This window comes from Ammospiza caudacuta, chromosome Z, assembly GCF_027887145.1.
Source record: "Ammospiza caudacuta isolate bAmmCau1 chromosome Z, bAmmCau1.pri, whole genome shotgun sequence".
NCBI lineage: Eukaryota > Metazoa > Chordata > Aves > Passeriformes > Passerellidae > Ammospiza > Ammospiza caudacuta.
In genome coordinates, this window is record NC_080632.1 from 15095257 (window position 1) to 15109506 (window position 14250).

A 14250-nucleotide genomic window follows, 5' to 3' on the forward strand; every position below is an offset into this window, starting at 1 on the left:
AAACAAAGGCTATGGGAGGACATGAAATAGTTGCAGTTATTGCTGCAACTGCTCCAGCACAGTAAAGCATGCAAATTACATAATTTGCCTAATTTAATATTTAAAAAAAAACTCAAAACTTTTTCTCTTGCAACTGTACATGGAAAGTTGAAGGGCTGACTTCTCAAGTTAAAAATCTGCAGGTAAAATTGAGACAGTATAAAAGGGTGTCACTCTCACGATAATCCTGTAATTTCTTTGACATATTTTTAAGCAGGTAGTTTAATCTTGTCCCATCTATTTTGTAACCTCACTTAAGATTTTTTAATCTCTTTGGTTAGCAGTTCTGGTATATGTCTACACGCTTTGAATTTTCATAAGATTGCTGTTGTGTTTGCAGAGATTTCCAAGTACTTTATAAAGTCACCAGGCACCACTATCACCTGGGACTCAAGCCTGAACCAGGAAAGTCAGGACAGTCTTCTGCTACACTGTGTCCACAATCAGGTAAAAAAAAAATAATTTTATCTGCATCAAAGCAGAAAAAGCAATATCTTAAGAAAGTTGTATTGCAGAATCTTTATTTGTACAGTCATGGAAATGGCTAAAAACTAACACCTCAGGCATTTAAATTACTTTCTTTTGAAGAAGGGGAAAGAATTCAACCCACTGACCTTAGACGTGTTTTCAAAGTTATCCCAGCATCAAAGAGTGAACTTCTCCATTTATGCAGGGAATAGCAAAATGGTCACAGCAGAAGTTAAACTTTGTCATGATTTTCTATTAAGAGCATCACTAATGCGTGGCTCCAGAAGTCACCAGAAGACCACATAAAAGCCATTCCTACAACTGTATCTTTCATTTCACCACTGAGATTATCCCCAGTAGAGCCAATTCCAGTGGACATTATAGAGAGCAGAAAAGCCAACCACACCAGCACTGGAGCAGAGCTGTCTTGCTCTCTGTCAGCAATCACAAGCCACTACAAACATCTCCTCATTGCAGCTGGACTGTGAAAGACAGCTGGGTGTAACACATTGCAATATTCAACTGTAGTTTTCCCAAAGTATCCATTAATTCTACATCTGAAACTTCTGAAACCCAATAGGAAAACACTTTACTATGAAAAGCTAGGAAACCTGAAAGCTCAGAATTAAAGAAGTAGAAACAAAGATTTCCTTTCAGTGAAGAGTTTCACACAAAGCAGAATCTTGTCATGACCATTCAAATTCCAAAATGGAAGATTTGTTGTCATTAATTCTTATTTATATACAGGTTTTTATTTTTATATATTTTATATTTTTAAAATTAGTCACGGCAAATATATTCATATAAATATTTAATGCCCATTATTCTTAATCAATAAAAAGCTGCATAAGAAATATTGTGAATCACTTGAAGATAAGAACTAGTATTAAACTGTATTAAAACTGCATCTATATACAGTTTGATTTTCTTGATTACACCCAGACTCACACAGCCGCAGAATAAAGGGTCATTTACAAAAGCTATGTATTCCTGCAGTGTACAAAAATCATTGGCTGAAGTCACACAGGCGTAAGAATTATTTATCACACTTCTTTTCTAATAAGGGATATGTCAGCAGGCAGGCAGTGCTGCAGCTGGAACACACTATTCACCAGGCAATCATCATCCTGTGAAACACCACCATCCAGTTCTCACCAATCAGCATATATAAGTCTTGACACCACTGTAATTTAAACCAAAAATAGCTGAATGATTATATTTGTGAAAAAATAGCATGGCTCAATTCTTTCTCAAGCCAAACTGAGTGGGAGTTTTACAACTCATCTCAGAAAAATATAAATATATTCCTCAGGCGACAATGCTGCAGTGGCTTTGTTTGTCAAAGAAATATTTCAAATTCTTTATCAAACAGCAGTCTCCTTCTACTTTCACTGTTAGTGTCATGATTTTCAGTACTGTTTCCCTTCCCTGTTTGTATATGATGAAGTTTCATGTAATTGGTAGAACATCTGCTTTTTAGCTGCACATAATTATCACAAATTCACATCTGGACATCTAAGACACATTCATCTTAAAAGAGATTAATAAGAAGTAATCAAGTATAACATTAAGTTTGACCACCAGTGCATTAATTCACACTCAGCAGTTCCAATTCAGTTACTCTTGCCTCCATAAACAGCCTCTGATAACTTTGCTATTTTTGGTTTTGCCTCCTTGAACAAGTCAAGGAAAGAAGTAAAAATTAGTGAAAAGATGACCATTTCTGCTGCTTTTACCATAATCAAGAAGAAAGTCCTGGCAATGACAATTTAGGCTGAGGGTTTTTTTTGTCAAACGTTAAAATCTTTTAGACTATTAACAGCTGGAAACAGGCTTATCCCAGTAAATCAGAACTTGTCAAGGCTCTGTTGAGGAACTGATCGATCTAACCACCTATTAGAGCTACCCCACAGTATCAGACCATTCTGTTACTGTCTTTTTACTCTCAGTTAGATGGTTAGTACCAGCAGCATTTTATCTGTGATGATAGCAGAGATGTCTTTGTACTCCTTCTCCCTTCCTCCTGTTTAAAAGAAAGGAAAGAAGAAATCCATAATGGCACATGGAAGGAACAGTGGGGATGACTCCAAATATCCAAAGTCAATGGAGGAAATTTTGCCTGCCTTGATGGGCTTAGGATCAGAAGGGCAGCTTGGAAAAATGTATGCCACTCCTTATCTTTTTCCTAACACTGCTGTTGATGTCCCCCAAATATTTACGAAGAGCAGCAAAAAACATTCCTGTCACAATAACTTTAATGAAAGTTATGTTTAATTTTTAATGAAAGTGCAAAACACCACAACAAATGCCTGCATTTCAAACAGACTGACTCACAACATTAGCAGTTGTGAACCCAGTCAAAAGTAATGGGTAAGAGTCGGTTGACTGGATTGCTTCTACCACATCCAAAAATGTTCATGATTTTTCTGCTAAGAGCATTTTCAGGCTATTTACAAAAAGCTAATAAAACCAATGTGAAGTATTCTATGTAATTAGCATGTTATTTGCTAAGATGAATGAAAAATATAATCTAAAAGAAAACAAAAGGACATGGGGAGAAAAACCAACACAAAATCAGATGGGTGAGCTAGTATGTTGTAAGAAATTTTTCCATTACTTTTAATATAAACTATAATTTAAACATAAGGGTAAAGACATAAAATTACCCCTAGCCTCTATCAGATAGCCACCCATCAATGCTTAAACAACAGATAATCCACCAGTAAAGAATAAGAAATAAGAATTAAATGCCATTTTTACTAAGGATGCCAAGCCTTTATTTGTCTTCCACTGGTGGCAGCCTTGTCTTCAATGGTGCTGTAGAGAGCTAATGCTGTGCTAAATCACTATACCTGTGAATATTTTCCATCTTTCCAAGAGAAGCCATTCAGTTTCAAGCAAAAAAGCTGCTGAAGCTTCTTAAAAGTACCTGATCTTTTTTTTTAAAAAATGTGCTTTCAATAATAGTGTTAAGAATGTTAAGGAGAATCTGTTGAATCAACTCTGTAAGTATTGGGAAATTGGGAAAGGTTTAAATTTGTGACAGATAGCAATCCACTAGAAAGAATAGAGATAAAGACAGGAAAGCTCAGTACCAATGTATCAAAAAGTAATCCTGCAAATAAAGTGGTGACTACGGGTTCAGAAGGTCTTGACTATGTGAAAAAATAATGTGTCTTATCAAAGTTTCTAGAGAGTTTAAGGAGAATTTTTTCTTGCCTCAATTAAGAAATGCACCCACCTCTCCTCAAGCCCCAGTTTTGGTACTTATCCCCCAGTACAGGCATATTCTTACTCCCACTGTGTTCTTTTCAGCAGTTTCAAGCTATTTTGTTCCTGCAGTGGCATAACTGAAGTTGTGATTTGTTGTGACTCAGCAAAATAAAGAATATACCTAAAGCTCTTGGAAAGCTGTACAAAAAGTCCTGAGCTTTGCCTACAGAAGTGTTTTTTAAACATATTAATATGACTGTTCTGAAAAATAATTAGGTTCACTGTGCCTAAACATGGTTCATTTTAATGAAGTTAAATGTGCACAACGGAACAGAATGCAAAGCATATAGGAATACCTCTGTATCTCCCAGAGGTGACAGCTGGGACTAACAGCAGCAGCTGTCACAAAGGTTCCACGACTGACTCTTCTCATTTCAAAAAACTTACAATTATTATTCTGTGTACAAAATCCTGCCTAATCTTAAGTATTTGGACTAAGACATTTTATTACATTCATACCTTCTTCCTTCAGAAAGATCTATCTTCATGTTGCAGAGCAGGGTCAGGAATTCAGCGTTTCCCAGCTCTGTTTCTTTACATTTGATAATATTCTGTCACCAATAAAAAGAGTTTGCTTGTTCCAAAGGAGGGCCTTTAGATTTTAAAAACTCAACTCTCTAGCCTTTCCCAGTTTCTATATACACACCCAGACTCTGCAGAATAACTAAGTATGCTTTACATAAGCTTTAAGAGGCAAAATCAGGCTCTAATGGTTGATATTAGTTGCTGGATCAGGAATAGCAATCAGCACCAAAACAGTATGGCATGAAAAAATATCCTTACTCATGGACTTTGGCATATGTATTACAATGTGCTCCACAATTCCATAATCACATGTGACTTTTTGGTCTTCACAAAAAAACCACATTAGTATCTTTTCCAATGGAAAGCACAACTGGTCACAGCATAAAATACCTCACTGGCATAGCATTTTTAACCCCATTTTTTTGGAAATGAAATATCATTTTAATTTTTCATAGCTCTCTGACAGACTCTTTGGATGAAGTTAAGATTTTTTTAATTTTACAGCTGATGATTATTTTGGTGGCCTTCACCTTGTGAGCTCTCAGCTCCCAACCTCCCAGTTTGATTAGCCTGTATGCCCAAAGCTCTGGCTAAAACCCAATGAACTCAAAGTCCACTATAATCACTCGCATGTTTAAAAACAATTCTCTTATATTAGACATTAAAAAATTGCATAACACCGAAATTCTTCATTTTGCCAAAAATAGTGGCATATCCAAAAGAGGCAAAATAGCCTCTTAAATGCATCAGGCTTTCCACAAAGCACAGGAAAAATGAGTAGTTGACACTCTTTTATTACTTTAGCAGCTTAGTGAAGAGAGCACTGACCATGGGCAGTGAACTCCTTGTCAAGCTCTTCTTAAGCACAAAGCTGATTTACATCAGCATCTCCATCTCACTGTTCTACCTGTTAGTATACAGGCTAAGTACCCAAGAATATGTTTTTGAAGCTATTTGAATTTAAAATCAAATTTAAAATGACTCTTTAATCCAGTGGAGGGACATACTGTCTGAAAAGCTTGAGAAAAAAGCTGATAAGAGGAGTGTGTATGCTAAAATCCTTGACAAGCCACACTTTGAGTAAACATTAATTCTGCTTTGAAAGCAAAATTCAACAAGTAATCCAGAAAGGACAGTGACTGCAAACACACTAACTATTAGAAATAAAATCTGAAATATCCAAGAGCTGCTCCTCCTGTCGTTCTGTATATTATCTTTATCATAAATTGTTCTGTAAAGTAAGTTACTATAAATATGCAGTTAATGTGATATAAAATATATGAAAATGGAAGAAGGAAACCGAAGTGAGGAAAAATTCCTGTTTTTCAGTACTTTTTAATCTTATTTTAAAAGATATGCCTGCATATTTATTTACATCCATATTTTTCACAAAGTCTAATCACTAAAATTTGTCAATACAATGAGAAGGAATTTTATTTCTAAAGTTTGCTTTGCTTTGATTTTTTGAGGTCCGCAAAAGCACTGGCTAAAGCTGTGTTATGATAAAAATATGAATAATTCAAAATCAAAGAGTTTATTAATGAGCTCTACTGTGAATCATTATATTCACTGGCAACTAATTCTAACCCTTCTAAAATTTTCCCTTTTCTTGCATTTTGCATTTTCCCTGTTGCTATTTTATACCTGAACCTCTCTCAGAAGGAGGAAAGGTTTTTTTTAATGGAGATTATCAGAATCAACTGATATCTAAAGATTCTGAATTAGTTTTCTGAAGAAAAAATTTAGAAATAAAGTTTTAGAAATTACAAATAGAATTCATCATAATGGACTTTAAATGAAACATACCTTTTTTTTGTGACATAAAACAGCAGAACAAGGTAAAAGTTAGCCTTTTATGGAAGGAGAAAACAGGAGGAGGTGAAACTATATAGCAAAGATTATGCTGAGTTCTTCAAAAAGATTTTCCGACAAACAGAGCATTCTGAATGCATTTTTCTCTAATGGAACTAATTTACCATCACAAAATTTATTAGTTCTGTAGCTGATGTATTACCATCTATAAAAAGAATTGAAGCACAAGCTCATGTTCATAAAGACTTCTGGTTTGGGGTTTTTTATCCAAAGTTCATTGGGATATCAACAATTTTACCAACATATGCAAGTTCTTTAATGTAAAGGACACTGGGAACAGATGACTAAAATAAAATAAAATAAAATAAAATAAAATAAATAACATGCCAATTCCCTTTCCTTTAGAATTGAAAACAGAATACTGGATTAATCAAAATGTATGTTCTGGATAAACTGGAGAATAAAACTGGTTTAAATAGGACAGCAATTTACAAATAAACATTTTTAAAAAATCTAGACAGAATTAATTTTGTTTAGATCAGAGCAGAAGCTTGCAGTCAGTGCAAGTTTCATTGAGTTACTCAGAACTGGGGACCAGTTTACCACTCTGTATCAGGAACACTGCTGCAGCTATATGCTTAACTTAAATCAGCCAAATTCAACTTACTGTTGATTAAATTTTAATTTATTTTATAAAAAGGAATGACTGTATTTACACTTTAGCTTCTGTAAGTCACTGCCTGAAACCAAACAGATTTTACTGAATATTTCTAAAGACAATTCCAAACCCAGTGTCTATATACTTTTGAGAGTCAGCTGAAAGTTGTACCAGATCTCACTAACAGTTCATTAGTGAAGTATTGGGGACTACACCTTTAATGTTCTGAAGCATAATGTATAAAAAAAATAACTGTGGATTGCTGAATGGGAAAAGAAACAAAGAGAGCACTTGTAACAAATATTTCCCACTTACTTTTTACGTATGAAATTTCAGCATGAGATTGTAAATATTTAAGGAAAAAACCCGAGGGTTCTCCCTTTTGAAATTTTGTTCTCTTTGTCAAACCAATCAGAAGGCTAGGAAAATACTTTGGAGTAAATTTTTGTGGTTAACGTAGAGATGTTAATTTAGAGGGACTGAGAAAGGTTATCTACACAGAAGACATTCCTGTGACTCTTTCACCATGTCTTACAGCAGACTCAGCTCACACGCACCAGCTGCAGGATGGACTTCTGCCACACGGGCCTCAAGGGAAATGCAAGTTGAGAGAATACCATAATTTCAGATAGGCTAGAAATAATGCAATAGGGCTACATGTAGTACTTTACTCTGGCGTGGTAATAAAGGAACATCATCCTCATTTGCTTATACAGACCTCTGCAGTGTCACATTTGAAGACAGATGGGTTGCCCACCTAAATGTAACCAAAAAGAAAAGGCTTAAGAGACCTTCACCATAATACGTTAAATATGCTAGATGCAATTATGGTTTTCTTTGCTCTGTTTTAGGCCTTGACATGTTGTCACCAAATTCTGTCATACTGTCAGTGTAAGATTATATGTAGTCTGAACCTTGAACTTTTCCCCCCCTTTAGTCATTAAAAAAGAGTAAAATTTGATGTTTTGCTTGTCAGACAGAAAAAAACTTGCATTTTCAATTTGTTTTCCATTTGCTTTCAGTACAGAATAACTTTTGTAGTGATCATCTTCATTTTAATGACAAACATTTACCAAAAACAAAGGACCTTCTACTATTTTCTCTGAAGACTATGAACATGACAGAACCCTTTCTAATGATATTTTTTTTTACCAAAACCATTTTGCTGCCAGATATCTTGGCCTTCATTCAAGACTTTCTGATTGCATTTTAACTGCTTTCAATGAAGCACTGAAGAAAGAATGAAATTCTGTGCTCCAAAGGAACTTAAGCAGATGACATTTAAAAAAAAAAAAATCCACATATTTTCACTCTGTTTTTAATGGACGGGAGTACTCTGGTTGGTGTGGCAGCAGAACTTACCTTTTGTGCTATCTACACTTGAAGCATGTGTCTTAGAGTCTATATGTAAAACGTGTTGGAAGAGTCCATTAATAATCCCGAAATTATTTAATGTCTATTGTTTACACCAGTGGCAAATTCTCTGGAAATCATACAGCAGATATGTGAGTTATCTATGTGACTTTCATGCTTCAACCCAGTTCCCTGGTCAAGATTTAAACAGGCAAGCACATAATCAGGGGCTATGCTTAACTAAGAATGTACACAGTGGGAACATTCAACTTTGGGACTGCTTGTTAGGAAAACTCGATTTAATTTTAACTCTTACTAATTATTTGTTTTTCAGAGTGTTTAATGCTTCACAAAGGCTGCCAACATAATTAGCATTAAGTTACAACAACACGCTGGAAGATGAGATGTTAAACAAACTTGAAATCTAATTTACAATGCTCTCTTAGCCCTAGAGATGAGATGAGCTCACATATGGGACAAATACTGAGAAAGTGTAATATGCACAAGCAGGTCTTTTTCTAGCAAGAATAGTGCTCTTTGGGAGCTATTATGCCTCCTCTCTTCACTTGTTTGACTTGCAAGATTTACAAATAGAAGAAAAACTCAATCCAGTTGAAAAAAAGAATCCCAAGCATTTTTAAGAACTCCAAATGTGACTGGAGAGCTGCAACTTTTATGGTATTTTAACTGTTTCAGTTGCCCTGCTTCATAAAAGTATCTGAAATTATAACTTGAAAGCAATGCAAAAAGTAACAAAAAGAGATATTTATTTGGGGCTTTCTTCCCTCTTCATTTTAAATGAGAAATGAAAAATTTCTTGCAGGTCAAAGACACTTTATTCCATTACCAAAAGTCCATGACATTAAAGAAAAAACAAGTCTGAGATCTCAGCATATTTGTTTTGGAAAAGAAAAACTAGACACTGAGCTGTAGATGTTTGTCTCATTTGAGTAGAGTACAGGCCATGTTATAACTAAGCTGTATCTCTGAAGCTACAAAACTTTCACTTTAAAAATGCAAAACAAGGATATGTTGAAGATAGATAGATCAATAGATAGATAGAAAGATAGATAGATAGATAGATAGATAGATAGATAGATAGATAGACAGACAGACAGATAGATAGATGTATACACAGAAAACTTTTCCTGTAGGAATTCAACTACATTTGAGTGTTACCTTTTAAAGAACTCAAAACCATGATGTGACTAAAAGAAAAATTATCTTTCACGTTTAAAAGAAAAACCCCTTGGTTTTCTCTAGATGCATCCTTTGAGTTCCAAAATTTCAGTTGTGACTCCCTTAAAGGGGGAGAAGAAAAAGAATTCCAACTACATGGATTAAAGATCCCTGGAAAATACATGAAATCTATAGTCTTTCTTTTCCATGATATACAGCTTCTATCAATTCGTCTCCCAGATTCCGGAGTCCTGACTAGAGAAGTACATGTGGAACAGTGGTACAGCCGCAAGGACTTCAGCAGGGAATGGCTTACCTATTCTGAATATCCTATCCAAAAGCATGAGAAAGAAAAATGTAAGCATGCAGAATTCACAACATTTCCTCTATTTTCATACCTCTCACCTGGTTTCTCAGAATGAGCATATCTAGATTGCATCACTACCTGCACAATAATTTGAAACAATATAAAGCATCAGCACTGCAATCACACTTTAGTAGAATCCTTTGCTCACAGAGTTCAAATAAATTTTGTTATTCAGAACAGGAACATCAGACCAAGCAACAGCAGTACACATGATTCTATGCATGACGTAATCACAAAGAGCTTAAATGACTTTGGTCAAGGTCACAACAGAACTGTAGGTCGGATTCTCTAGCTCATGCTATTTCAACAAACAGAACACCTTTTTTTTGTCAGTAAATAATGCAGTTTGTCACCAAAAAATATGCACTGTTTATTGCTTTTGTGACTTTACATATTATTTGTATATTTACCATACTTTTGTTGGTATAATAAAACCTTCACTCCAGTGTTCTATACTACCAAAAATGCTACTACCACTGTTACCTCAATAACAGAAGAGTGCTAGGGTTGATCCTACTAAAACCAAGCTAACATTATTGCAGTCTACATTTTTGTTTTCCTTTGGAAAAAAAAAAGAAAATAAACCAATAGAATATGTAATTCCCGGTACAGATGGTTGTGTCTCCTGCAGATACTAGCGCAGGACATAGCATCTGCTACTTTGCCTATTATCTGTGATATATGTGATTTTCTAAAAATCAAGAGAAATCGTAGTCCACATCAGAAATACAATCACTGAAGGACAACAGTGTCCTGCTGAGGTACACTGACTGCATCAGCAGGTCTTCTGCCTCCCAGCACACAAGGAACAAGGAAGGCAACTGATGTGATCTGCTTGCAAGGAGAAAATACCACTCTAAAAGCAGTATTATTAAGAACTATCATGCACATTTTTTTGTTAAATCCTTGTGGGAAGGCTTGGGAAAAGATGAAAATTAATGCAGAAGGTATTACTGAGAGCTGACAAGTATCAAGGTGTTCAATTAACTAAATGTAACATATAATTTGCCTTTAAATGCCTTGGAAAGAATCTACTGCGAAAGACTGCAATTTAACATCAAAGTTTAAACAGTCAGGGATACAATTTTAGAAGCTCATTAGTCTGAAGGTGCATCGTGATTTTCTGAAAAGATGAATGATAAAAAACAGAGTTAAAAAGAAAAGACATTTGGGCATGAATACTTGATCTGAAATCTCTGTTCGATTTCAGAGAATGTTGTATCTCTGATTTCAGACTGTGAGAAGCTTTGCCTATTACATCCACTGCATTCTTTTTAGTACAAAATAATAAGAGGTCACCTTTAACTCAAGGAATTAGAACATCAAGTATCCTCTTTCTGAAATGCAGTGAAAAGATACATTGTTTTTATTAGAAGGCTATTATTTACTGTAAATATTTTGCAAGGTCGTTTTCCACATGTACTACTGCCTGCCCAAAAAATGCATAGTCCAGCTCCTGAACTGACACTCAGGTCCGTGTATATATTTTGGACAATTCTGGACAAGTCAGGCCAATTAAACTGGAGTGTCTACAAACTGGTAAATTCAGGTTGCTCAATAAAAACAAAGAATGCGGTGACTGAAGAACATGGGGCAAAGGTTAACGTCATCCTTCTGTAGCTACCAAAAGCAAGCCTGAGGCTCGGTGGCTGCGCTTGCAAAGAGCACCTGCAGCAGAGCCCTCTGCACAGCCTCCCACCCCAGGGCAGCTGGTGAGGCGTGTGGCGCCACAAACCCACGGCCAGGCTCCTCCCTCAGGCGTGCTGCACTCGAAACAAATTCAAACACCGAATTCAACACAAAGCCACCGACCCGCTGGCACAACTGATTATAACCAAAATACCTTCCATGCCCTGCTGCACTTTTTGCCAGAGCTGACCAAGACAGCAGCTCCTCTTCTCTAGAACTCATGTCCTACATCCCCTCTGTATGTACTAGAAAGGTGACAGCCAAAAATAAGGAAAACACACTCAGGCAAATTCATCCTCTCTCCTCAAGCAGCATTAAGTTGCAATAAAACTAAAATATTGTTTCTTGCCTCTACATAAAATTATTCAATTTAACTTTTATACAGCAGCTAGGAAACAATGTATTTTGACTCTTTGATGCTTTGATTCATTAAAAAAATATCCAGACCTTATTGGACAGCCAAAACACAGGCTGGCTCATAGTTCTTTCTGTAAACTAAGACAAGGTACTCCTTCTAGGTGTCTCTTGTGTTTATTAAAAAGATAAGAGATTTTACAAATAATAATTAGGCACTGGTTAAAGTCTTTTTTAAAAAAGATGACACTTGATATCACAGAACTGTTAACTCCTAAATTATCAAGTTATTCAATCAGCACCCCTTCCTGAACATGGATTTTTCACAGCAGAAGCTAACTTATGAGATCACCAGGTTACAGGTTGAACCATATAGTTTTGGCAGCTGAGTCCCAAACTTTTCAAGTTTTTTAATCACATTTCTATTTAACTGTTTGCTCTACTGTGCAATGACCAGAAGCTCACTACATTAAAACCATGTCCTTTGTATCCTTCCTAATCTGCTGTTGGATGTTTCCTATGAAAGAAAAACCCAACCAAATATAAAAGGATTTAAAGATAACGAAAATAAAATCCAAGTTCAGCTGCTGTGCTCAAGTAGCAAGATACAAATGTTTCATCATATTATAAATGTTTCATCATATTATGTTTTAGTAATGCCTTGGGTAATAGTCACTCATTTTTGTTTTAACTAAAAGGAACTGTATCAGCTCTTCTTGAAAGGTATGGTCTATAACTCAAGGTTTCAAGGTCATTCCCAATGTGGAAAGGTAAAGTCCTAAAGAAAAGGAAAACAAAAAAAACAAAAAAAAAAGAGGGCCAGCCAAGCTGGTTGGTCTCACTGGAAGCTGGAAGATCCTCCATCCATATATGGAGAAAACATATCTGGACAAAAACACCACAGCAGCATGGCATGGGTATGCAGGAGCACAAAGGGAGCTGTGGAGAACAGACCTTTACTGCCTATCTCACTCCTGCATGGCCAGGAAAACCTCTTTCGGTATCTTACTGGGCTAGTGAGTGTCCTAATGTTTAGTCTAGTAGTACACTAAATTCCATCTTAAGCTTTTGGATATTTTACTTCTTGTAAGTAAAAATTGCTTTGCAGTTTCAAGCCGCATATACCTCGCTTGTAAGGTCTCTTTGCACCTGTTGAAGATTCCCAAATAACCTGCTGCAAAAGAGGAATGACAGCACAACAGGGAAGGAAACTGAAGCACAGGTATGGTATAGTAAGTGAAAGCCCTTGGATTGCAGAAGTGCTTGTGGAAAAGCTGAGTTTTAGTATTCCAGCCTTATAGAAAATCCTGATCTTTGAAAAATTAAGTTCATTTATCCAGTCCTACACGTAACTTTCAAGTCCCAGGTTTTTAAAGTTCTTCTGTCTTGTACTGCAAAACTGTCTACAGCTCAAGATATTTTTAATGCAGCCAATATAATAGACAAAACAAATGCTATGGAACTGCACTTATATCTACTCAAGTTTAAAAGTATTAAGACGTTCTTTAACATGACCAATGGCCTACTTTATAATGTCATCAAGCAAAATAAGCACTGGTGAACAATGTATCATTGTACTCCTATGCCTGGGAAACATAATCTTGAAGTATGGCATACCTGAAATATAAATCTCATTCACTTCAAATTAAGTGAATACTTTTTTACACTTTTGGCTGACCATGTTTGTCATAGAAGACTACAGTAACACTAATATTAATAAAAATCTTCTGTTCTGCAGTTACACATTTTATAATTCTTGTTTATGTATTAGAATAGGTTTTATTGTTTAAAGACTGCATACACTGGTTGTTATTGCTATTTTCACATTTTAAGTAGTCTTTTGCAAGTCAAAGTTATTCGTAAATATTTACTTAATTCATGGAATAAATAAAATTTTTAAAAACAACTGCCCTCACAAGCAAAAAACCCCAAAACATTGCAAAACCAATTTGCAGGCCTATATACAATTCCTGATACTGATACTTAGGTTTGTACCCAAGGCTCATGCCAACAATTTGACATGATTTGCACGATTACCCAGGCAGATGCAATCATTTTAGCCCCACCATCAAAGGACTTGAAGCTAATGCAAGCTCACTGGCTTCCACAGAGTCTGCAACCAGGTTTCAACCCAGGCTGTAGCCCCACGGCACTGACACCCTCTATTTCTGTGTGTTCTTAACCTATTCAGGTACCTGCTGCTCTGGAACATTTGGAGCACTTTTTACCTTTTGCTGCCAGTCTTGGCAACAGCAGATACCCTTAAGCCCTGAGTCACAAGCACCGTATACAAAGTACAGTACAGAGACTTCTCCTCAGTCCCAAGGCAGCCTGAGGCGAGACCGCAGCGCTGAGCAGGGAGCCTGCACACGCCTGGTGGGAGCACAGCTTCACTGACCACACAGGGCACTTGGAGGTCCCACCACCAAACCAGCACGAACATACTCCCCTCTGCAAGTGAGAACACGGAGGCTCTTGCCCTAGGCTTCTCACTTGAGGCAGGGAGTACAACAGGGAAAAGAAGCCAGCTAGC

The 14250-nt window shown here is 36.1% G+C and overlaps 1 protein-coding gene across 2 annotated transcripts in view; it reads right to left on the reverse strand.

The window, feature by feature from the left end:
• KCNN2 (potassium calcium-activated channel subfamily N member 2) overlaps nt 1-14250 on the reverse strand; it is a 68478-nt gene that overhangs the window by 24989 nt on the left and 29239 nt on the right. Inside the window, exon 5 of one of the 2 annotated variants that reach the window (XM_058823967.1) lies at nt 7494-7532. The exons of the other annotated variant lie outside the window; for it this stretch is intronic. Within the exon in view, the coding sequence (XP_058679950.1) occupies nt 7494-7532 (39 nt within the window). The remainder of the gene's footprint in view (nt 1-7493; nt 7533-14250) is intronic. 2 annotated transcript variants of the gene reach the window in all.